This window comes from Mytilus californianus, unplaced genomic scaffold (assembly GCF_021869535.1).
Source record: "Mytilus californianus isolate M0D057914Y unplaced genomic scaffold, xbMytCali1.0.p SCAF_1, whole genome shotgun sequence".
NCBI classification, from domain to species: domain Eukaryota; kingdom Metazoa; phylum Mollusca; class Bivalvia; order Mytilida; family Mytilidae; genus Mytilus; species Mytilus californianus.
The window spans coordinates 138,028,028-138,055,802 of record NW_026262581.1 but is presented as its reverse complement, the minus strand read 5'-3'; the positions used below and the strand labels follow the sequence as shown (position 1 = coordinate 138,055,802).

At 35.2% G+C, this 27,775-nt stretch overlaps 1 protein-coding gene across 1 annotated transcript; it reads right to left on the bottom strand.

The window, feature by feature from the left end:
• Positions 1-2,297: 2,297 nt before the first annotated feature.
• LOC127714505 (dynein light chain Tctex-type 5-B-like) lies at positions 2,298-27,206 on the bottom strand. The gene is made up of 4 exons (XM_052220585.1): positions 26,910-27,206; positions 7,158-7,257; positions 5,836-5,926; positions 2,298-2,561 (listed from the first exon to the last, which is right to left on the bottom strand). Exons 1-4 carry the CDS (start codon positions 27,063-27,065, stop codon positions 2,396-2,398), a joined length of 513 nt encoding a protein of 170 aa, XP_052076545.1. The 5' UTR covers positions 27,066-27,206; the 3' UTR covers positions 2,298-2,395.
• Positions 27,207-27,775: the final 569 nt, after the last annotated feature.

Here is a 27,775-nt window from a genome sequence, read left to right as displayed (position 1 = left end):
CTTAATATTAATAATCTTTATTTATTTAATTTTTTTCAATGCTACATGTTTGTATTGTTTAATGTCTATCGTTTTGTCATTAATATGCCTGTCTGTCTGTTTGTTTGTTTTGTTTTGGTTTTGTATTGGTTTGTTTATTTAGTAACAATCCTATTGTTTGGATTTTAAACTAATAAAATTCTTATTCTCTTAAGTGGAAGGAGCATTATTTTCTATATTGAAGTTTGATGTTACTGACGTATAATTAAAAATAAAACTTCTGCTGTTTTTTTTTTGTACGAATACGAAATAATAGGTTGTTCTGTATTATCAAAATATGGAGGTATTTGGCTATGGAGAATATACTAGATAAGTTAATAAAATCTATACCTCTATTTATATATTTTAATTTTGAAAAAAAGCCGTTTATGATTTTCAGGTTTATCGATACTAGGAAACAGCCTGTGATGACAAAAGGCTGTAATAAGCATTCATACAACGGTCTGAAAAATGAAATTTTATCACACACTAGAAAAATATCATATACTAGTAGTTCACTTATTGGTATATGACCAAGTTTGCATAGTAATTGATGTCTACCATTATTTTTTTTATTATAGAAAACAGATCAGCAAGTGTATAATTTATACGTAGATTACGGTTTTTTACGTTTACCATGAGACCTATTATTTCTTAGCCGTTTATCGACAATATTCATGACATCGATAGAAGTTTTAGATATGCTCCCCTGTCACAATATTTTGTCATTGAGATCGAGAGGATAAGCTGTTTGAAGTCTTTTCATCCAAAATAGTTCGCGAACTTTACGGGATTTTTCAAATTGTTTGTGTGATTTTCCTGGTTGTTTCTGAACGGTTTCAAGTGGTTGGAAATTTATAAATTTAAGATTGTGATTATGCTTATCCAAATGTTGGTATATCAAACTTTTGAATTTTTTATGTCTTCGAAAGCGGTAAAGGTGCTCTTGATTTCTTTTGTAATAAGCTCGTCCCGTCTGTCCCACATATTGAATAACACACTCAGGCTGGGTTCAAGTTACCAGATAAATAAGGTTTTGCGTTTTTCAGGTAATGTCACAGGAAAAGGAGAGCGAAAAAGCTCTCCCGTTCACTGTTGACCTAACAGTATTGTGTGAAGTTAATCTGAAACAGGTCAGTCATTTTCTGACATTGCACGTGCATTTTTGTTTAACAATCTGACTGCAGAGGCATTGCCTCCTTTGACACAATTGTACACAGTGCTAAATGTAGTAGGGTAATTTTGATAGGCTGCTGTTAAATTTATATTAGAAATACGGTTATTTAAGCACGTGAATATCCTAGAAGTAGGATTGTTTTTCAATTTCTTTCCATTTCGTAATATCATGATTATTTAAGTAGGGGTATAGGAAAAATAAAAAAGACCGGAGGTTGTAACATTGAATTGGGATCACAATTACGGAATAAGAAATAATAGGCAAAGCAGTAAAAGAACTCTTACAAAAACTGTTATAAAATATTTTTACTTCATGACCACAAACTGAAAAAAAAAACGCGTTTAAACGAGGTGAAATGTTTTCAAAGCACTCGATCATGGCTTACAGGATGCATAAAACTTTTAAAATCTCATCATTCCGAAAACTCGACATTAGGTTTAAACAACGATGCCGTAAAATTTCCACCCATGTTCTCTATTCGCATCAACCATTGCAGCCGACACGAAAAGATAAAACCGATACAAAATTCTAGTTTGTTGCTCAGTCTTTAGTTGTGTTTTGTAGACTGTTACGTGTCTTTTGGTCATTTTTCGGGTTCTTTTTTTTGCCATGACATTGTCAGTTTGTTTTCGTATTATGAGTTTGAATATTCTTTTGGTATCTTCCACTTCTTTTTTTTACATGTTAAATTCCAAAACTGCTTTTTCGTTCAGATTTGATATATCTTTTACTGTTCGAGTTTAATGGATTCCACAAGAAACGGTAGGAGCAGACATGACAAAATATTTCTTTCTTATCATAAATCCGATTTTGCGGGGTCTATTTTCTTCTTTTTGACTTTTGATGATACCAATTGAATATTTTAGTTCGGGAATAGATAAATAAAATTGTTTTTAAAGTTTTCAAACATTCATCTCGGAGCAAATATGCCCAGAAAAAAAGGAAAATAAAAACAATAAAAAACTGTACCACTGAGTGGACAAAATCATACATCAGAAACAAAGTTAAAAGAACGGAACAATTCGTTATGCGTTAGTGACAACATCCGAGCCGAGGAATACAATGGACGATTCACTTCTTAAGCCCTTATTTATAAGTAAAATAACAATTTAAAATCATTTATTAGTTTCATTAATAAAAAGACGTGAATGTAACAAAAATAAAACGACACATGCTGAAATTTGCTGACTCCACTAATGCCTATTCGTAATACAGAGCATAAACAGTGCCTACAGCGAACACATATTTGTTGTGGAAGGAAGAGCATGCAAAACTATCTCTCTCATGATCCCAGAGATATCTACTTCCAATCCTTACTCCTTGGTCATTTTTTTGTCCAATGGTCACCAAACTTATTATCTTGTACCTGTAAAATAAAGGACTTCGTCAATGAACACGGAAATATAAAATATTAAAATACCATGAACAAATCAGATGAATAAAATCGGTACTTAATGATTTTATTTTGCACTTTTCAGTGTTTTCAGTTGTGAAGTTCTCGATTACAGAACAACGTTGTACATGTTATTGTTTTCGTCTCTTTCTATATTGCCATACAAATATCGAAGGCAGTTAAGATGAATATATATATAAACCTGAAATGTTTTGATTGAACATGATTTGATATCCCCTAATATTTTAATGTAGTGCACTTGAGACAGTGTGATATGGTCGTTATTAGAGATGGGCCTTATGGTCTTTTTGATTGAACGTAACAACATACAAACATACTTCACTACGATAACTGTTTTACTTAGAAACTGATTTTTTCCAGAAAAAAAGGTATTAAACAAGTTTCAAATATATTCAATGTGCATTTCTGAAAATTCTTATTTACCCCTTTTCCGAGTAAAAAAATGTTTTGAGTGTCAATTGAACATCATTTCCTTCACGTAATATTACTAGATTTTGTAGCGACAATGTCTCGTTGTTTGCAACATAGTTTCCACAGATAAGACTTTCCCGTTCCACAGAGTAATCAAGATAATGCAATCGGCTTAAAATATTAATTCATAATTAAATTAATTTTTATTTTGCTAATGTTTGATCGATATTGATGTTATTTAGAAATGCTGGTATTTATACACGCATATCATTTCTATGAAATTGAAACAATCTAAACAACTGGCAATTCAAAATGAAATTAAAGCAAACACTTTGTCACAATATTAGGATGATCAAAATGATGAATGATGTTTATTTTAGCTGCTATTACCACAGTATGTACGGAGATAGGATCCAGAAAATGTATTGTAAAATAAAATACATATAATAACGCTCGAAAGAACTATGCAAAAAAAACTAAAACAAAGACGGTGTTGCGACAATATTGGATGATAAAATTTGATATTTGATTTGTGTATCCTTTTCTATACGTATATACCAAATGATTGTAAATTCAACCATTTAAGTAATGGTTAAGATCTGATAATAGATCATTTATTGTACATACGGCCTTATTTCTCTGACTTAAATGGGTATCAACATGCAGAGACCAAAGAATGCGACAAAGAACGTCGATACCATAAATGGTCCAGATATATCTGACTTCGGACACTGACACCTGGGGTCCTGAGTACTTAACCCTTCCCCTGTTTTCAAACAGAAGAGAACAACAATTACAGATTCCGTTGAAGCTATCAGTAGACTGTTCATTACTTCAACAATCTGCCGATGACAACAATGTTCGATGTACGGCACTATTTACAATTCTAATTTTTATTCATGTTGGCATGGTAAATTAATTTCTCATTTTTCATGAAAAGAAATATATCAAGAGTGCACACACTGAAATGTCTCGCCTACTCTACTACCATTGATTTCATGTTGATAGCCCTAAATATAAAGTTTTACTACAAGTATTACATAAACTTATCATGATCCAAGAAAATGAGGTCAAGGTCAGATAAACCAAGCCAGAAATACATGTGCACCATACATTGATTATAGTTGACCTATTTCTTATAAGAAACAGATCAAACCATGAAAACTTTATATTGACCAATGAACCATGAATATGTGGTCAAGGTCAGATGAACCCTGCCAGACAGACATGTACACTTTACAATCATTCCATGGATCAAATATAGTTGATGTATCAAATATAGTATCTAAGAAACAAACTTGACCACGAAAAATTATTGACCAATGAACCATGCAAATGAGGTCAAGGTCAGATGATACCTGCCAGACAGACATATAAACATTACGATCATTCCATACAACAAACATAGTTGACCTATTGCTTATAGTTAAAGAAATACAGACCAAAACACAAAAACTTAATATTGAGCAATGAACCGTGAAAATGAGGTCAAGGTCAAATAAATTCTGCCAGACTGACATGAACATCATAAAATATTTCCATACACCAAATATATGCATACAGTATTAGAAAAATAGACCAAAAAACAAAAACTTAACTTTAACCACTGAACCACGAAAATGAGGTCAAGGTGAGATGACAACTGCCAGTTGGACATGTACACCTTACAATCATTCCATACACCAAATATAGTAGACCTATTGCCTATAGTATCTGAGATATGGACTTGACCACGAAAACTTAACCTTGTTCACTGATCCATGAAATGAGGTCCAGGTTAAGTGAAAACTGTCTGACAGGCATGAGGACTGTGTATGGTATGCACATATCAAATATAGTTATCATATTACTCATAATAAGAGAGAAATTAACTTTATAAAAAATCTTAACTTTTTTTTCAAGTAGTCACTGAACCATGAAAATGAGGTCAAGGACAAAGGACAAATGACAGACGGAAACTTCACAACATAAGGCATCTACATACAAAGTATGAAGCATCCAGGTCTTCTACCTTCTGAAATATTAAGCTTTTAAGTAGTTAGTTAACGCCGCCGCCGCCGGATCACTTTTCCTATGTCGATCTTTCTGCGACAAAAGTTGCAGGCTCAACAAAAATATTACGTGAGCTATTTCCTGTTTTTAATGGTTTATATGGTATTCTAAGCACTTTGTAAATATCTGTAGTTGTTTGAATGAGAAACAAACACAAACAGAAAACAAGTTAAGTGGTTTTTTTTGTGGATAATACTACTTATTCAGGGGGGTGACAAGGGGGTGCTTATCCCAAATCTCAAGTTTTTGTAATTTTTCCCCACTTCCTTTTTTTCCTTTTCCCTCAGATCCCATTTTTTACCCCCTGTATCACTCATCACAATCATTATTTACTCCCTATATCCCACATTTCCACTTTTTTTACCTCCTATATCCCAAAAGGGTGTCACTCTAAGCATCTATTTAATACTTAAAATTAGAGGGAAAACTCAGCAGACTTGTCCACAACCTGAATAAGGACTTGATTACATGTAATTACCATTTAATGGCCAACACTTATGTCCAGATAAAAAAAAAATATTGATCACTTATACAGAACTATTTTTCCCGTGTACGAATTTTACTCGTGTGGCGTCATAAAACGTCTATTAACTTTTGGGTTGCCATGACACTTACCAATGAAATAAGACGTAACAAACAACATTAGAATTATTCATAATCCACAGCATTTACTGCTGTATCTTGATATCTATTTGCTTTATGGCCATCCTCTTTAATTGTTGATCCAAAATTTCAATGTGAGTATTCGATAAGATTCACTAACCTCTTAAAATTTAGTTCCTTTACTTTCATCTTTAATTCTTCTGCTAGTGACTTGGACAATATAGAACATTCGATTGGATCATACTTTCTTCCTGAAAAATTACACAAAACTAATAGATTTAGACCATTCATGACAAGGCTAAATATGAATAAGAAGATACATTCCTATTGTTTATTATATATCCTCTTGTTGTAATAACTGTAAAGCATACAAAGTGTGTCTAACCACCCCTTTATTGTCAATATATTTAAAAAAAATCATACATCATGATTAAATTTCTGTTGTGAATTTTTTTTAAATAATTATTCTCATTTTTCATAGTGAAACATTTGTTTCAAATGAAAAATCAGTGGCAACAATTTCCACCCAAAATATTCTATTTTTTTTTTAAATTCCATTTGCCTCAGAAGCAAACTGCTAAGCATAAAGACAAAACCATATTTTTCAATCCGGAAGGTTTGCAGTTTGTTGTATTGTCTAATATTTTATGTATTATTCATCTTCAACTATTATTTTTAAGCACAGTGTGATTATTGGCTCATAAATTGTGTCTTGTGTTTATGTGTAATCATTGACCATTATTTATTTGGTTTTGTGTTTATGTGTACTCATTGACCCATTACTTGTGTCTTGTGTTCACTTGTGTTTATGTGTACTCATTGGCCCATTACTCATTTGGTCTTGTGTTTATGTGTACTCATTGGCTCATTACTTATTTGGTCTTTTGTTTATGTGTACTCATTGACCCATTACTTGTGTCTTGTGTTCACTTGTGTTTATGTGTACTCATTGGCCCATTTCTTATTTGGTCTTGTGTTTATGTGTACTCATTGGCTCCTTACTTATTTGGTCTTGTGCTTATGTGTACTCATTGGCTCATTACTTATTTGGTCTTGTGTTTATGTGTACTCATTGGCCCATTTCTTATTTGGTCATGTGTTTACGTGTAATAATCGGTCCATTACTTATTTGGTCTTGTGTTTATGTGTACTCATTGTCCCATTACTTATTTGGTCATGTGTTTACGTGTAATAATCGGTCCATTACTTATTTGGTCTTGTGTTTATGTGTACTCATTGGCCCATTACTTATTTGGTCATGTGTTTACGTGTAATAATCGGTCCATTACTTATTTGGTTTTGTTTTTAAGTGTGATTATTTATCCATTACTTATTTGGTCTTGTGTTTATGTGTAATCATTGGTCCATTTATTTAGTCTAATAATCGGCCCAGTTATTTAGTCTTGTGTTTATGTGTATTAATTGACCCAGCTATATAATCCTGTATTCATGTGCTATAATTGACCTACTTCCAGTACTTACCTTGTAAATGTTTAGCAAAAATGTCGTCTATTATAGGTTTAACCTTGTCCGCTCTAAATTTTGTGTCTGGTTCTAATTTAAAGGTATTTTCATAATATACCTGAAACAAGAAGTTTTAGGTTCATTCCAATGACAAATAATGCTAAATATCTAAATAGTAATCGGTATGAACTGTTTCTCGGCTTAGGGAACTACCATTTGATTTTTATGGGGGGGGGGGGGTTAGGATGAAATTTGAAAAAAATAGGCAGGACAGGAGTTTTGAGTAAAAAAAAGGCAGGATGAGACACCGCATAAAAAAAGGCAGGATGACAATTTAAGTAAAAAAAAAACGGCAGGACCGAATAGAGTGGAAAATAAAAAGGCAGGACAGAGATTACATCTAAAAAAAAAAGGCAGGACAACATTTTTCATCCTAGCCCCCCCCCCCCCCCCCCCCCATAAAAATCAAATGGTAGCTCCCTTACCATCAGACTGTCGCTTTGGACTTTTGCAGGAAAATGTATGGGATGGATGGACGATGATTATTTTATACCAAGCTTTTTAAGGTAATTTTATTTATAAGCAAAACATTAAGGCAGTGTCCTTCAAATATTTGCTTTCGGATTAACAGACTTAATCAATGTTTATATTGCTGTTGTTCAATAATTTCATCATTGCATTAATATCAATTAGTTTATTTACTAAACTAATTCCTTTCTTTTTCCTGCATTATAATTCTATACGGGTTTACATTTTACCAGTAGTAACAAGTACTTTTCTGTACTGATTTTACTGCACGTTCATATTATTCCACTGATAGAGGTTCAGCTTTTTTTAAATATAAAACTGATCGAATCCTAACAAAATATGTTCACCTTTTGTTATTCTACTGATCGAGAGCTCACAGGACTAAATCGCCTTTTGTTATTCTACTTATCGAGTTCTCACAAAACTAGTTCGCCTTTTGTTATTCTACTTATCGAGTTCTCACAAAACTAGTTCGCCTTTTGTTACTCTACTTATCGAGTTCTCACAAAAGTAGTTCGCCTTTTGTTATTCTACTTATCGAGTGCTCAAGAAACTAGTTTCCCTTTTGTTATTCTACTGATCGAGCGCTCACAAAACTAATTCACCTTTTGTTCTTCTACTGATCAAGTGCCCACAAAACGTGTTCACCTTTTCTTAGTCTACTGATCGAGTAATCAAAAAACCAGTTCGCCTTTTGTTATTCTTTTGGTCGAATAGTCACTAGACTAGTTCACCTTTTGTTATTCAACTGGTCGAATGCCCACAAGACTAGTTCACATTTTGTTATTCCACTGATCCAGGGCTCACACAACAAGTTCATCTTTTGTTATTCTACTGATCGAATGCTCACAAAACTAGTTCACATTTTGTTCTTCTACTGATCGAGTGCTCACAAAACAAGTTAACGTTTTGCTATTGTACTGATCAAGTGCTAACAAAACTAGTTCACCTTTTGTTATTCTACAGATTGAGTGCTCACAAAACTAGTTCTTATTTTGTTATTCCACTGATCCAGGGCTCACAAAACAAATTCACCTTTTGTTATTCTACTGATCGAATGCTCTCAAAACTAGTTCACATTTTGTTATTCTACCGATCGAGTGCTCACAAAACAAGTTAACCTTTTGCTATTCTACTGATCGAGTGCTCACAAAACCAGTTCGCCTTTTGTTATTCTACTGATTGAGTGCTCTCAAAACTAGTACACCTTTTGTTATTCTGCTGATCGAGTGCTCATAAAATAAGTTAACCTTTTGTTATTCTACTGATCGAGTACGCACAAAACAAGTTAACCATTTGCCATTCAACTGATCGAGTGCTCAAAAAACTAGTTCACCTTTTGTTATTCTACTGATTGAATGCTCACAAAACTAGTTCGCAATATGTTATTCTACTGATCGGGTACTTACAAACCAAGTTAACCTTTTGCTATTCTACTGATCGAGTGCTCACAAAACAAGTTAACATTTTGCCATTCTACTGATCGAGTGCTAACTACACTAGTTCGCCTTTTATTATTCTACTAATCAAGTGCTCACAACACTAGTTCGCATTTTGTTATTCTACTGATCGAATGCTCATGAAACTAGTTCACATGTTGTTATTCTACTTATCATGTGCTCACGAAACTAGTTCCCCTTTTGTTATAAAACTGATCGAGGGCTCACAAAACAAATTCATTTTTTGTTATATTTCTGATCCAGAGATCACAAAACTATATCACGTTTTGTTATTATACTGATCGAATGCTCAATAGACTAGATTACCCTTTGTTATTCTACTGATCGAGGGCTCACAAAACAAATTCGTGTTTTGTAATTCTACTGATCGAGAGCTCACAAAACTAGTTCGCCTTTGGTTATTCAACAGATCGAGTGCTCACAACACTAGTTCACCTTTTGTTATTCTACTGACCGAGGGCTGAGAAAACAATTTCCTCTTTTGTTATTCTACTGGTCGAGTGCTAAAAAAACCTAGTTTCCATTTTGTTATTCTACTGATCGAGTGCTTACAAAGCTAGTTCATCTTTTGTTGTTCTACTGATCGAGTACTCACATAACTAGTTCACCTTTTGTTAATCTGCGGATCGAGTGCTCACGAATCCAGTTCGCCTTTTGTTATTCTACTGATCGAATTCTCACTAGACTAGGTCACTTTTTGTTCTTCTTCTGATCGAATGCTCACAAACTAGTTCACCTTTTGTTATTCTACTGATCGAGTGCTCACAAAACTAATTCACCTTTTGTTATTCTACTGATCGAGTGCTCACAAAACTAGTTCACCTTTTGTTATTCTACTGATTGAGTGCTCTCAAAACTAGTACACCTTTTGTTATTCTACTGATTGAGTGCTCACAAAACTAGTTCGCAATATGTTATTCTACTGATCGGGTACTTACAAACCAAGTTACCCTTTTGCTATTCTACTGATCGAGTGCTCACAAAACAAGTTAACATTTTGCCATTCTACTGATCGAGTGCTAACTACACTAGTTCGCCTTTTATTATTCTACTAATCAAGTGCTCACAACACTAGTTCGCATTTTGTTATTCTACTGATCGAATGCTCATGAAACTAGTTCACATGTTGTTATTCTACTTATCATGTGCTCACGAAACTAGTTCCCCTTTTGTTATAAAACTGATCGAGGGCTCACAAAACAAATTCATTTTTTGTTATATTTCTGATCCAGAGATCACAAAACTATATCACGTTTTGTTATTATACTGATCGAATGCTCAATAGACTAGATTACCCTTTGTTATTCTACTGATCGAGGGCTCACAAAACAAATTCGTGTTTTGTAATTCTACTGATCGAGAGCTCACAAAACTAGTTCGCCTTTGGTTATTCAACAGATCGAGTGCTCACAACACTAGTTCACCTTTTGTTATTCTACTGACCGAGGGCTGAGAAAACAATTTCCTCTTTTGTTATTCTACTGGTCGAGTGCTAAAAAAACCTAGTTTCCATTTTGTTATTCTACTGATCGAGTGCTTACAAAGCTAGTTCATCTTTTGTTGTTCTACTGATCGAGTACTCACATAACTAGTTCACCTTTTGTTAATCTGCGGATCGAGTGCTCACGAATCCAGTTCGCCTTTTGTTATTCTACTGATCGAATTCTCACTAGACTAGGTCACTTTTTGTTCTTCTTCTGATCGAATGCTCACAAACTAGTTCACCTTTTGTTATTCTACTGATCGAGTGCTCACAAAACTAATTCACCTTTTGTTATTCTACTGATCGAGTGCTCACAAAACTAGTTCACCTTTTGTTATTCTACTGATTGAGTGCTCTCAAAACTAGTACACCTTTTGTTATTCTACTGATTGAGTGCTCACAAAACTAGTTCGCAATATGTTATTCTACTGATCGGGTACTTACAAACCAAGTTACCCTTTTGCTATTCTACTGATCGAGTGCTCACAAAACAAGTTAACATTTTGCCATTCTACTGATCGAGTGCTAACTACACTAGTTCGCCTTTTATTATTCTACTAATCAAGTGCTCACAACACTAGTTCGCATTTTGTTATTCTACTGATCGAATGCTCATGAAACTAGTTCACATGTTGTTATTCTACTTATCATGTGCTCAAGAAACTAGTTCCCCTTTTGTTATAAAACTGATCGAGGGCTCACAAAACAAATTCATCTTTTGTTATATTTCTGATCCAGAGATCACAAAACTATATCACGTTTTGTTATTATACTGATCGAATGCTCAATAGACTAGATTACCCTTTGTTATTCTACTGATCGAGGGCTCACAAAACAAATTCGTGTTTTGTAATTCTACTGATCGAGAGCTCACAAAACTAGTTCGCCTTTGGTTATTCAACAGATCGAGTGCTCACAACACTAGTTCACCTTTTGTTATTCTACTGACCGAGGGCTGAGAAAACAATTTCCTCTTTTGTTATTCTACTGGTCGAGTGCTAAAAAAACCTAGTTTCCATTTTGTTATTCTACTGATCGAGTGCTTACAAAGCTAGTTCATCTTTTGTTGTTCTACTGATCGAGTACTCACATAACTAGTTCACCTTTTGTTAATCTGCGGATCGAGTGCTCACAAATCCAGTTCGCCTTTTGTTATTCTACTGATCGAATTCTCACTAGACTAGGTCACTTTTTGTTCTTCTTCTGATCGAATGCTCACAAACTAGTTCACCTTTTGTTATTCTACTGATCGAGTGCTCACAAAACTAGTTCACCTTTTGTTATTCTACTGATCGAGTGCTCACAAAACTAGTTCACCTTTTGTTATTCTACTGATTGAGTGCTCTCAAAACTAGTACACCTTCTGTTATTCTGCTGATCGAGTGCTCATAAAATAAGTTAACCTTTTGTTATTCTACTGATCGAGTACGCACAAAACAAGTTAACCATTTGCCATTCAACTGATCGAGTGCTCAAAAAACTAGTTCACCTTTTGTTATTCTACTGATTGAGTGCTCACAAAACTAGTTCGCAATATGTTATTCTACTGATCGGGTACTTACAAACCAAGTTAACCTTTTGCTATTCTACTGATCGAGTGCTCTCAAAACAAGTTAACATTTTGCCATTCTACTGATCGAGTGCTAACTAGACTAGTTCGCCTTTTATTATTCTACTAATCAAGTGCTCACAACACTAGTTCGCATTTTGTTATTCTACTGATCGAATGGTCATGAAACTAGTTCACAGGTTGTTATTCTACTTATCATGTGCTCACGAAACTAGTTCCCCTTTTGTTATAAAACTGATCGAGGGCTCACAAAAATTCATTTTTTGTTATATTTCTGATCCAGAGATCACAAAACTATATCACGTTTTGTTATTCTACTGATCGAATGCTCAATAGACTAGATTACCCTTTGTTATTCTACTGATCGAGGGCTCACAAAACAAGTTCGTGTTTTGTAATTCTACTGATCGAGAGCTCACAAAACTAGTTCGCCTCTGGTTATTCAACAGATCGAGTGCTCACAATACTAGTTCACCTTTTGTTATTCTACTGACCGAGGGCTAAGAAAACAATTTCCTGTTTTGTTATTCTACTGGTCGAGTGCTAAAAAAACCTAGTTTCCATTTTGTTATTCTACTGATCGAGTGCTTACAAAGCTAGTTCATCTTTTGTTGTTCTACTGATCGAGTACTCACATAACTAGTTCACCTTTTGTTAATCTGCGGATCGAGTGCTCACAAATCCAGTTCGCCTTTTGTTATTCTACTGATCGAATTCTCACTAGACTAGGTCACTTTTTGTTCTTCTTCTGATCGAATGCTCACAAACTAGTTCACCTTTTGTTATTCTACTGATCGAGTGCTCACAAAACTAGTTCACCTTTTGTTATTCTACTGATCGAGTGCTCACAAAACTAGTTCACCTTTTGTTATTCTACTGATTGAGTGCTCTCAAAACTAGTACACCTTTTGTTATTCTGCTGATCGAGTGCTCATCAAATAAGTTAACCTTTTGTTATTCTACTGATCGAGTACGCACAAAACAAGTTAACCATTTGCCATTCAACTGATCGAGTGCTCACAAAACTAGTTCGCAATATGTTATTCTACTGATCGGGTACTTACAAACCAAGTTAACCTTTTGCTATTCTACTGATCGAGTGCTCACAAAACAAGTTAACATTTTGCCATTCTACTGATCGAGTGCTAACTAGACTAGTTCGCCTTTTATTATTCTACTAATCAAGTGCTCACAACACTAGTTCGCATTTTGTTATTCTACTGATCGAATGCTCATGAAACTAGTTCACATGTTGTTATTCTACTTATCATGTGCTCACGAAACTAGTTCACCTTTTGTTATAAACTGATCGAGGGCTCACAAAACAAATTCATTTTTTGTTATATTTCTGATCCAGAGATCACAAAACTATATCACGTTTTGTTATTCTACTGATCGAATGCTCAATAGACTAGATTACCCTTTGTTATTCTACTGATCGAGGGCTCACAAAACAAGTTCGTGTTTTGTAATTCTACTGATCGAGAGCTCACAAAACTAGTTCGCCTTTGGTTATTCAACAGATCGAGTGCTCACAATACTAGTTCACCTTTTGTTATTCTACTGACCGAGGGCTAAGAAAACAATTTCCTCTTTTGTTATTCTACTGGTCGAGTGCTAAAAAAACCTAGTTTCTATTTTGTTATTCTACTGATCGAGTGCTTACAAAGCTAGTTCATCTTTTGTTGTTCTACTGATCGAGTACTCACATAACTAGTTCACCTTTTGTTAATCTGCGGATCGAGTGCTCACAAATCCAGTTCGCCTTTTGTTATTCTACTGATCGAATTCTCACTAGACTAGGTCACTTTTTGTTCTTCTTCTGATCGAATGCTCACAAACTAGTTCACCTTTTGTTATTCTACTGATCGAATGCCCACAAAACTAGCTCACATTTTGTTATTCTACTCATTGAGTCTCCACAAAACAAGTTAACCTTTTGCTATTCTACTGATCGAGTGCTCACAAAACAAGTTAACCTTTTGCTATTCTACTGATCGAGTGCTCACAAAACAAGTTAACCTTTTGCTATTCTACTGATCGAGTGCTCACAAAACAAGTTAACCTTTTGCTATTCTACTGATCGAGTGCTCACAAAACTAGTTCACCTTTTATTGTTTTACTGATTGAGAGCTCACAAAACTAATTCGCCTTTTGTTATTCTACTGATCGAGTGCTCAATAGACTAGATTACCCTTTGTTATTCTACTGATCGAGGGCTCACAAAACAAGTTCGTGTTTTGTAATTCTACTGATCGAGAGCTTACAAAACTAGTTCGCCTTTGGTTATTCAACAGATCGAGTGCTCACAACACTAGTTCACCTTTTGTTATTCTACTGATCGAGGGCTAAGAAAACAATTTCCTCTTTTGTTATTCTACTGATTGAGTGCTCACAAAACTAGTTCGCAATATGTTATTCTACTGATCGGGTACTTACAAACCAAGTTACCCTTTTGCTATTCTACTGATCGAGTGCTCACAAAACAAGTTAACATTTTGCCATTCTACTGATCGAGTGCTAACTACACTAGTTCGCCTTTTATTATTCTACTAATCAAGTGCTCACAACACTAGTTCGCATTTTGTTATTCTACTGATCGAATGCTCATGAAACTAGTTCACATGTTGTTATTCTACTTATCATGTGCTCAAGAAACTAGTTCCCCTTTTGTTATAAAACTGATCGAGGGCTCACAAAACAAATTCATCTTTTGTTATATTTCTGATCCAGAGATCACAAAACTATATCACGTTTTGTTATTCTACTGATCGAATGCTCAATAGACTAGATTACCCTTTGTTATTCTACTGATCGAGGGCTCACAAAACAAATTCGTGTTTTGTAATTCTACTGATCGAGAGCTCACAAAACTAGTTCGCCTTTGGTTATTCAACAGATCGAGTGCTCACAACACTAGTTCACCTTTTGTTATTCTACTGACCGAGGGCTGAGAAAACAATTTCCTCTTTTGTTATTCTACTGGTCGAGTGCTAAAAAAACCTAGTTTCCATTTTGTTATTCTACTGATCGAGTGCTTACAAAGCTAGTTCATCTTTTGTTGTTCTACTGATCGAGTACTCACATAACTAGTTCACCTTTTGTTAATCTGCGGATCGAGTGCTCACAAATCCAGTTCGCCTTTTGTTATTCTACTGATCGAATTCTCACTAGACTAGGTCACTTTTTGTTCTTCTTCTGATCGAATGCTCACAAACTAGTTCACCTTTTGTTATTCTACTGATCGAGTGCTCACAAAACTAGTTCACCTTTTGTTATTCTACTGATCGAGTGCTCACAAAACTAGTTCACCTTTTGTTATTCTACTGATTGAGTGCTCTCAAAACTAGTACACCTTCTGTTATTCTGCTGATCGAGTGCTCATAAAATAAGTTAACCTTTTGTTATTCTACTGATCGAGTACGCACAAAACAAGTTAACCATTTGCCATTCAACTGATCGAGTGCTCAAAAAACTAGTTCACCTTTTGTTATTCTACTGATTGAGTGCTCACAAAACTAGTTCGCAATATGTTATTCTACTGATCGGGTACTTACAAACCAAGTTAACCTTTTGCTATTCTACTGATCGAGTGCTCTCAAAACAAGTTAACATTTTGCCATTCTACTGATCGAGTGCTAACTAGACTAGTTCGCCTTTTATTATTCTACTAATCAAGTGCTCACAACACTAGTTCGCATTTTGTTATTCTACTGATCGAATGGTCATGAAACTAGTTCACAGGTTGTTATTCTTCTTATCATGTGCTCACGAAACTAGTTCCCCTTTTGTTATAAAACTGATCGAGGGCTCACAAAAATTCATTTTTTGTTATATTTCTGATCCAGAGATCACAAAACTATATCACGTTTTGTTATTCTACTGATCGAATGCTCAATAGACTAGATTACCCTTTGTTATTCTACTGATCGAGGGCTCACAAAACAAGTTCGTGTTTTGTAATTCTACTGATCGAGAGCTCACAAAACTAGTTCGCCTCTGGTTATTCAACAGATCGAGTGCTCACAATACTAGTTCACCTTTTGTTATTCTACTGACCGAGGGCTAAGAAAACAATTTCCTCTTTTGTTATTCTACTGGTCGAGTGCTAAAAAAACCTAGTTTCCATTTTGTTATTCTACTGATCGAGTGCTTACAAAGCTAGTTCATCTTTTGTTGTTCTACTGATCGAGTACTCACATAACTAGTTCACCTTTTGTTAATCTGCGGATCGAGTGCTCACAAATCCAGTTCGCCTTTTGTTATTCTACTGATCGAATTCTCACTAGACTAGGTCACTTTTTGTTCTTCTTCTGATCGAATGCTCACAAACTAGTTCACCTTTTGTTATTCTACTGATCGAGTGCTCACAAAACTAGTTCACCTTTTGTTATTCTACTGATCGAGTGCTCACAAAACTAGTTCACCTTTTGTTATTCTACTGATTGAGTGCTCTCAAAACTAGTACACCTTTTGTTATTCTGCTGATCGAGTGCTCATAAAATAAGTTAACCTTTTGTTATTCTACTGATCGAGTACGCACAAAACAAGTTAACCATTTGCCATTCAACTGATCGAGTGCTCACAAAACTAGTTCGCAATATGTTATTCTACTGATCGGGTACTTACAAACCAAGTTAACCTTTTGCTATTCTACTGATCGAGTGCTCACAAAACAAGTTAACATTTTTCCATTCTACTGATCGAGTGCTAACTAGACTAGTTCGCCTTTTATTATTCTACTAATCAAGTGCTCACAACACTAGTTCGCATTTTGTTATTCTACTGATCGAATGTTCATGAAACTAGTTCACATGTTGTTATTCTACTTATCATGTGCTCACGAAACTAGTTCCCCTTTTGTTATAAACTGATCGAGGGCTCACAAAACAAATTCATTTTTTGTTATATTTCTGATCCAGAGATCACAAAACTATATCACGTTTTGTTATTCTACTGATCGAATGCTCAATAGACTAGATTACCCTTTGTTATTCTACTGATCGAGGGCTCACAAAACAAGTTCGTGTTTTGTAATTCTACTGATCGAGAGCTCACAAAACTAGTTCGCCTTTGGTTATTCAACAGATCGAGTGCTCACAATACTAGTTCACCTTTTGTTATTCTACTGACCGAGGGCTAAGAAAACAATTTCCTCTTTTGTTATTCTACTGGTCGAGTGCTAAAAAAAACTAGTTTCTATTTTGTTATTCTACTGATCGAGTGCTTACAAAGCTAGTTCATCTTTTGTTGTTCTACTGATCGAGTACTCACATAACTAGTTCACCTTTTGTTAATCTGCGGATCGAGTGCTCACAAATCCAGTTCGCCTTTTGTTATTCTACTGATCGAATTCTCACTAGACTAGGTCACTTTTTGTTCTTCTTCTGATCGAATGCTCACAAACTAGTTCACCTTTTGTTATTCTACTGATCGAATGCCCACAAAACTAGCTCACATTTTGTTATTCTACTCATTGAGTCTCCACAAAACAAGTTAACCTTTTGCTATTCTACTGATCGAGTGCTCACAAAACAAGTTAACCTTTTGCTATTCTACTGATCGAGTGCTCACAAAACAAGTTAACCTTTTGCTATTCTACTGATCGAGTGCTCACAAAACAAGTTAACCTTTTGCTATTCTACTGATCGAGTGCTCACAAAACTAGTTCACCTTTTATTGTTTTACTGATTGAGAGCTCACAAAACTAATTCGCCTTTTGTTATTCTACTGATCGAGTGCTCAATAGACTAGATTACCCTTTGTTATTCTACTGATCGAGGGCTCACAAAACAAGTTCGTGTTTTGTAATTCTACTGATCGAGAGCTCACAAAACTAGTTTGCCTTTGGTTATTCAACAGATCGAGTGCTCACAACACTAATTCACCTTTTGTTATTCTACTGATCGAGGGCTAAGAAAACAATTTCCTCTTTTGTTATTCTACTGGTCGAGTGCTAAAAAAACTTAGTTTCCATTTTGTTATTCTACTGATCGAGTGCTTACAGAACTAGTTCATCTTTTGTTGTTCTACTGATCGAGTACTCACATAACTAGTTCACCTTTTGTTAATCTGCGGATCGAGTGCTCACAAATCCAGTTCGCCTTTTGTTATTCTACTGATCGAATTCTCACTAGACTAGGTCACTTTTTGTTCTTCTTCTGATCGAATGCTCACAAACTAGTTCACCTTTTGTTATTCTACTGATCGAGTGCTCACAAAACTAGTTCACCTTTTGTTATTCTACTGATCGAGTGCTCACAAAACTAGTTCACCTTTTGTTATTCTACTGATTGAGTGCTCTCAAAACTAGTACACCTTTTGTTATTCTGCTGATCGAGTGCTCATGAAATAAGTTAACCTTTTGTTATTCTACTGATCGAGTACGCACAAAACAAGTTAACCATTTGCCATTCAACTGATCGAGTGCTCACAAAACTAGTTCGCAATATGTTATTCTACTGATCGGGTACTTACAAACCAAGTTAACCTTTTGCTATTCTACTGATCGAGTGCTCACAAAACAAGTTAACATTTTGCCATTCTACTGATCGAGTGCTAACTAGACTAGTTCGCCTTTTATTATTCTACTAATCAAGTGCTCACAACACTAGTTCGCATTTTGTTATTCTACTGATCGAATGCTCATGAAACTAGTTCACATGTTGTTATTCTACTTATCATGTGCTCACGAAACTAGTTCACCTTTTGTTATAAACTGATCGAGGGCTCACAAAACAAATTCATTTTTTGTTATATTTCTGATCCAGAGATCACAAAACTATATCACGTTTTGTTATTCTACTGATCGAATGCTCAATAGACTAGATTACCCTTTGTTATTCTACTGATCGAGGGCTCACAAAACAAGTTCGTGTTTTGTAATTCTACTGATCGAGAGCTCACAAAACTAGTTCGCCTTTGGTTATTCAACAGATCGAGTGCTCACAATACTAGTTCACCTTTTGTTATTCTACTGACCGAGGGCTAAGAAAACAATTTCCTCTTTTGTTATTCTACTGGTCGAGTGCTAAAAAAACCTAGTTTCTATTTTGTTATTCTACTGATCGAGTGCTTACAAAGCTAGTTCATCTTTTGTTGTTCTACTGATCGAGTACTCACATAACTAGTTCACCTTTTGTTAATCTGCGGATCGAGTGCTCACAAATCCAGTTCGCCTTTTGTTATTCTACTGATCGAATTCTCACTAGACTAGGTCACTTTTTGTTCTTCTTCTGATCGAATGCTCACAAACTAGTTCACCTTTTGTTATTCTACTGATCGAATGCCCACAAAACTAGCTCACATTTTGTTATTCTACTCATTGAGTCTCCACAAAACAAGTTAACCTTTTGCTATTCTACTGATCGAGTGCTCACAAAACAAGTTAACCTTTTGCTATTCTACTGATCGAGTGCTCACAAAACAAGTTAACCTTTTGCTATTCTACTGATCGAGTGCTCACAAAACAAGTTAACCTTTTGCTATTCTACTGATCGAGTGCTCACAAAACTAGTTCACCTTTTATTGTTTTACTGATTGAGAGCTCACAAAACTAATTCGCCTTTTGTTATTCTACTGATCGAGTGCTCAATAGACTAGATTACCCTTTGTTATTCTACTGATCGAGGGCTCACAAAACAAGTTCGTGTTTTGTAATTCTACTGATCGAGAGCTTACAAAACTAGTTCGCCTTTGGTTATTCAACAGATCGAGTGCTCACAACACTAGTTCACCTTTTGTTATTCTACTGATCGAGGGCTAAGAAAACAATTTCCTCTTTTGTTATTCTACTGATTGAGTGCTCACAAAACTAGTTCGCAATATGTTATTCTACTGATCGGGTACTTACAAACCAAGTTACCCTTTTGCTATTCTACTGATCGAGTGCTCACAAAACAAGTTAACATTTTGCCATTCTACTGATCGAGTGCTAACTACACTAGTTCGCCTTTTATTATTCTACTAATCAAGTGCTCACAACACTAGTTCGCATTTTGTTATTCTACTGATCGAATGCTCATGAAACTAGTTCACATGTTGTTATTCTACTTATCATGTGCTCAAGAAACTAGTTCCCCTTTTGTTATAAAACTGATCGAGGGCTCACAAAACAAATTCATCTTTTGTTATATTTCTGATCCAGAGATCATAAAACTATATCACGTTTTGTTATTCTACTGATCGAATGCTCAATAGACTAGATTACCCTTTGTTATTCTACTGATCGAGGGCTCACAAAACAAATTCGTGTTTTGTAATTCTACTGATCGAGAGCTCACAAAACTAGTTCGCCTTTGGTTATTCAACAGATCGAGTGCTCACAACACTAGTTCACCTTTTGTTATTCTACTGACCGAGGGCTGAGAAAACAATTTCCTCTTTTGTTATTCTACTGGTCGAGTGCTAAAAAAACCTAGTTTCCATTTTGTTATTCTACTGATCGAGTGCTTACAAAGCTAGTTCATCTTTTGTTGTTCTACTGATCGAGTACTCACATAACTAGTTCACCTTTTGTTAATCTGCGGATCGAGTGCTCACAAATCCAGTTCGCCTTTTGTTATTCTACTGATCGAATTCTCACTAGACTAGGTCACTTTTTGTTCTTCTTCTGATCGAGTGCTCACAAACTAGTTCACCTTTTGTTATTCTACTGATCGAGTGCTCACAAAACTAGTTCACCTTTTGTTATTCTACTGATCGAGTGCTCACAAAACTAGTTCACCTTTTGTTATTCTACTGATTGAGTGCTCTCAAAACTAGTACACCTTCTGTTATTCTGCTGATCGAGTGCTCATAAAATAAGTTAACCTTTTGTTATTCTACTGATCGAGTACGCACAAAACAAGTTAACCATTTGCCATTCAACTGATCGAGTGCTCAAAAAACTAGTTCACCTTTTGTTATTCTACTGATTGAGTGCTCACAAAACTAGTTCGCAATATGTTATTCTACTGATCGGGTACTTACAAACCAAGTTAACCTTTTGCTATTCTACTGATCGAGTGCTCTCAAAACAAGTTAACATTTTGCCATTCTACTGATCGAGTGCTAACTAGACTAGTTCGCCTTTTATTATTCTACTAATCAAGTGCTCACAACACTAGTTCGCATTTTGTTATTCTACTGATCGAATGGTCATGAAACTAGTTCACAGGTTGTTATTCTTCTTATCATGTGCTCACGAAACTAGTTCCCCTTTTGTTATAAAACTGATCGAGGGCTCACAAAAATTCATTTTTTGTTATATTTCTGATCCAGAGATCACAAAACTATATCACGTTTTGTTATTCTACTGATCGAATGCTCAATAGACTAGATTACCCTTTGTTATTCTACTGATCGAGGGCTCACAAAACAAGTTCGTGTTTTGTAATTCTACTGATCGAGAGCTCACAAAACTAGTTCGCCTCTGGTTATTCAACAGATCGAGTGCTCACAATACTAGTTCACCTTTTGTTATTCTACTGACCGAGGGCTAAGAAAACAATTTCCTCTTTTGTTATTCTACTGGTCGAGTGCTAAAAAAACCTAGTTTCCATTTTGTTATTCTACTGATCGAGTGCTTACAAAGCTAGTTCATCTTTTGTTGTTCTACTGATCGAGTACTCACATAACTAGTTCACCTTTTGTTAATCTGCGGATCGAGTGCTCACAAATCCAGTTCGCCTTTTGTTATTCTACTGATCGAATTCTCACTAGACTAGGTCACTTTTTGTTCTTCTTCTGATCGAATGCTCACAAACTAGTTCACCTTTTGTTATTCTACTGATCGAGTGCTCACAAAACTAGTTCACCTTTTGTTATTCTACTGATCGAGTGCTCACAAAACTAGTTCACCTTTTGTTATTCTACTGATTGAGTGCTCTCAAAACTAGTACACCTTTTGTTATTCTGCTGATCGAGTGCTCATAAAATAAGTTAACCTTTTGTTATTCTACTGATCGAGTACGCACAAAACAAGTTAACCATTTGCCATTCAACTGATCGAGTGCTCACAAAACTAGTTCGCAATATGTTATTCTACTGATCGGGTACTTACAAACCAAGTTAACCTTTTGCTATTCTACTGATCGAGTGCTCACAAAACAAGTTAACATTTTTCCATTCTACTGATCGAGTGCTAACTAGACTAGTTCGCCTTTTATTATTCTACTAATCAAGTGCTCACAACACTAGTTCGCATTTTGTTATTCTACTGATCGAATGTTCATGAAACTAGTTCACATGTTGTTATTCTACTTATCATGTGCTCACGAAACTAGTTCCCCTTTTGTTATAAACTGATCGAGGGCTCACAAAACAAATTCATTTTTTGTTATATTTCTGATCCAGAGATCACAAAACTATATCACGTTTTGTTATTCTACTGATCGAATGCTCAATAGACTAGATTACCCTTTGTTATTCTACTGATCGAGGGCTCACAAAACAAGTTCGTGTTTTGTAATTCTACTGATCGAGAGCTCACAAAACTAGTTCGCCTTTGGTTATTCAACAGATCGAGTGCTCACAATACTAGTTCACCTTTTGTTATTCTACTGACCGAGGGCTAAGAAAACAATTTCCTCTTTTGTTATTCTACTGGTCGAGTGCTAAAAAAACCTAGTTTCTATTTTGTTATTCTACTGATCGAGTGCTTACAAAGCTAGTTCATCTTTTGTTGTTCTACTGATCGAGTACTCACATAACTAGTTCACCTTTTGTTAATCTGCGGATCGAGTGCTCACAAATCCAGTTCGCCTTTTGTTATTCTACTGATCGAATTCTCACTAGACTAGGTCCCTTTTTGTTCTTCTTCTGATCGAATGCTCACAAACTAGTTCACCTTTTGTTATTCTACTGATCGAATGCCCACAAAACTAGCTCACATTTTGTTATTCTACTCATTGAGTCTCCACAAAACAAGTTAACCTTTTGCTATTCTACTGATCGAGTGCTCACAAAACAAGTTAACCTTTTGCTATTCTACTGATCGAGTGCTCACAAAACAAGTTAACCTTTTGCTATTCTACTGATCGAGTGCTCACAAAACAAGTTAACCTTTTGCTATTCTACTGATCGAGTGCTCACAAAACTAGTTCACCTTTTATTGTTTTACTGATTGAGAGCTCACAAAACTAATTCGCCTTTTGTTATTCTACTGATCGAGTGCTCAATAGACTAGATTACCCTTTGTTATTCTACTGATCGAGGGCTCACAAAACAAGTTCGTGTTTTGTAATTCTACTGATCGAGAGCTCACAAAACTAGTTTGCCTTTGGTTATTCAACAGATCGAGTGCTCACAACACTAATTCACCTTTTGTTATTCTACTGATCGAGGGCTAAGAAAACAATTTCCTCTTTTGTTATTCTACTGGTCGAGTGCTAAAAAAACTTAGTTTCCATTTTGTTATTCTACTGATCGAGTGCTTACAGAACTAGTTCATCTTTTGTTGTTCTACTGATCGAGTACTCACATAACTAGTTCACCTTTTGTTAATCTGCTGATCGAGTGCTCACAAATCCAGTTCGCCTTTTGTTATTCTACTGATCGAATTCTCACTAGACTAGGTCACTTTTTGTTCTTCTTCTGATCGAATGCTCACAAACTAGTTCACCTTTTGTTATTCTACTGATCCGAATGCCCACAAAACTAGCTCACATATTGTTATTCTACTCATTGAGTCTCCACAAAACAAGTTAACCTTTTGCTATTCTACTGATCGAGTGCTCACAAAACAAGTAAACCTTTTGCTATTCTACTGATCGAGTGCTCACAAAACTAGTTCACCTTTTATTGTTTTACTGATTGAGAGCTCACAAAACTAATTCGCCTTTTGTTATTCCACTGATCGAGGGCTCAAAAAACAAATTCATTCTTTGTTATATTACTGATCAAGAGCTCACAAAACTATATCACCTTTTGTTATTCTACTGAATGAACCCACTAGACTAGATCACTTTTTGTTATTCTACTGATCGAGGGCTCACATAACAAGTTCATATTTTGTTATTCTACTGATCGAGAGCTCACAAAACTTGTTCACCTTTTGTTATTCTACTCATTGAATGCCCACAAAACTAGCTCAAATTTTGTTATTCTACTCATTGAATCTCCACAAAACAAGTTAACCTTTTGCTATTCTACTGATCGAGTGCTCACAAAACAAGTAAACCTTTTGCTATTCTACTGATCGAGTGCTCACAAAACTAGTTCACCTTTTATTGTTTTACTGATTGAGAGTTCACAAAACTAATTCGCCTTTTGTTATTCTACTGATCGAGTGCTCAATAGACTAGATTACCCTTTGTTATTCTACTGATCGAGGGCTCACAAAACAAGTTCGTGTTTTGTAATTCTACTGATCGAGAGCTCACAAAACTAGTTTGCCTTTGGTTATTCAACAGATCGAGTGCTCACAACACTAATTCACCTTTTGTTATTCTACTGATCGAGGGCTAAGAAAACAATTTCCTCTTTTGTTATTCTACTGGTCGAGTGCTAAAAAAACCTAGTTTCCATTTTGTTATTCTACTGATCGAGTGCTTACAGAACTAGTTCATCTTTTGTTGTTCTACTGATCGAGTACTCACATAACTAGTTCACCTTTTGTTAATCTGCTGATCGAGTGCTCACAAATCCAGTTCGCCTTTTGTTATTCTACTGATCGAATTCTCACTAGACTAGGTCACTTTTTGTTCTTCTTCTGATCGAATGCTCACAAACTAGTTCACCTTTTGTTATTCTACTGATCGAATGCCCACAAAACTAGCTCACATATTGTTATTCTACTCATTGAGTCTCCACAAAACAAGTTAACCTTTTGCTATTCTACTGATCGAGTGCTCACAACACTAGTTCGCCTTTTGTTATGCTACTGATCGAGTGCTCATAAAACAAGTAAATCTTTTGCTATTCTACTGATTGAGTGCTCACGAAACTAGTTCACCTTTTATTGTTTTACTGATTGAGAGCTCACAAAACTAATTCGCCTTTTGTTATTCTACTGATCGAGTGCTCACAACACTAGTTCGCCTTTTGTTATTCTACTGATCGAGAGCTCACAAAACTTAATCGCCTTTTGTTATTCTACTGATAAGAGTGCTCACAAAAATAGTTCACCTTTTGTAATTCTACCGATCGAATGCTCGCAAAACTAGTTCTTTTTTGTTATTTTACTGATCGAGTACTCACGAAACTAGTTCACCTGTTGGTATGCTACTGATCGAGTGCTCAAGAAACGTGTTCATCTTTTCTTATTCAACTGATCGAATGCTCACTAGACTAGGTCACCTTTTGTTATTCAACTTATCGAGTGCTCACGAAATTAGTTCGCCTTTTGTTATTCCACTGATCCAGGGCTCACGAAACTATTTCACCTTTTGTTATTCTGCTGATCAAGTGTTCACGAAACTAGTCCTCATTTTATTATTCTACTGATCGAATGCTCATGAAACTAGTTCACATGTTGTTATTCTACTTATCAAGTGCTCACGAAACTAGTTCCCCTTTTGTTATTCCACTGATCGAGGGCTCAAAAAACAAATTCATTCTTTGTTATATTACTGATCAAGAGCTCACAAAACTATATCACCTTTTGTTATTCTACTGATCGAACCCACTAGACTAGATCACTTTTTGTTATTCTACTGATCGAGGGCTCACATAACAAGTTCATATTTTGCTATTCTACTGATCGAGAGCTCACAAAACTAGTTCACCTTTTGTTATTCCACTGATCGAATGCTCACGAAACTAGTTCACCTTTTGTTATTCTACTGACGGAGGGCTCACAAAACATGTTCATCCTTTGGTATTCTACTGATAGAGAGCTCACAGAACTAAATCGCCTTTTGTAATTTTACTGATCGAGTGCTCACAAAACTAATTCACCTTTTGTTATTCTACTGATCAACTTTCCCTAGAAACTAGTCCACCTAGAGAGATGAACAGCTGGGTCCTACTGTTATTCCACTGATCTAGTTTATTCCCGTGATATGTAATAATGACATGGATGTGTCTGTCAGTACTTTCGTTAGTAGTTGTCTAAGGTCATATCATATCAATTTGTTAACCTCAAGAGGATATGGTAGATGTCAGAGATTTTGATAGTCTCTATAATATTTATACAAAACATTTTTAAACGCGGGGCGATTTAGAACCTGACAAATTCTCATAAATACCTGTCTATTATTGACGATTGTCTGTTGCTCTCTAGTTGTCTTGATTGTTTTTGTCGTTAGGTTGTCGTCTCATTGAAGTATACCCCACATCTCCTTTTATTCATTCGAAATTGTCAAATTGACCAAAAGTGGTCTTTTTCCACAATGCTTTTACGAGTATGAGCACAAACCCAACAAAGATACTTTTCTCCCAATAACATTTTTGTATACGACAATTTGTTGCTAACTATCTGTTTTGGTTTGTGTTGTTACTCGTTTCTAAATAGCGACAATAAACCATCAAATTAGGCCTTTTGCGGTTTTTTCTTACATCTGAACGAAGTTTGGAGACCTACATCAAATATGTGTAAAAATTAAAAGAAATATAAACATTCCTATCCGGCTGACGTCTTGTGAAAATCTCAAGAACGTTAATTATTGTTATATTTATACTACCGGTATAATACATAAATCCCTTTTTGTCACCATCCCACTCAAAAGTATATATTTCGCAGTTACTGTTTTAAAAAGGGGGAAAATAGTAGACCACAAAATGAAATGAATAAGGTGAATTTTAAATACCTTCTTCGCTGGTCTTCCAGTATCCTCAGAGAGTCTTGGATCACAGGCATAAGAAGTTATACTGGAGCCAATGGCTGCCAATCTTTTATCAGGAATTTCAAATAAACTAGAGACTCTAGCTCCCAAATCTCTTCCTTGAGCAGTTAGTCCTGCCATGTTGTACACCTGTCAACCAAACAATAACAATAGCGATGATGATGTTGGGTGATAATTGTATAGTGTTAGGTCACGCTATCTACAATGCAATTATTTATGTACAAGTAATTGTACATTGATTAACGCCTCAATTCATGACCAGATTGCTCGTCCTTTTGTTTATCGATTGTTCACATAAGAAGCATTATTTAGCCATCAAATCAGTAAAAGCAATTTGAGAACAGTCAATTGAAGAAACAAGTTAAAAGTGGCATAATTAACTTTCTGTAATTATCATCTCTTTGAAAGAAATGTTATCTGGTATAAAAAGCCGATTTCCTATGTGTTTGTTATACCATTCTGTCGTTATGACAGAAAAAAAGATGAAAAGTGGTAATATTTCATTACAGCTCTTATTACCTGATCATAAAGTGCGATCAAATCAAACCACCACAGTCATAATTATTGGCTATAATTACTATTAATATATAAAATTCTTGATCGATTTTACTGGAATAGATGTTTTAACCAAACTTTGGCCAACCAAAGTAAATATAACGTCTAATAATTAATTGTTTGTGTGTTTTTTATAAAATTGTCTTTTGAACGTACGTCTTTCAATTCAAACTTAGAAAAATAGAAATAGATAAAATATCTACGCAGCAGTAAAAAAGAAACCAAACAAGGCGAAAATATTTAGTAAAGACTCAAATGATGGCTGTACACATTAA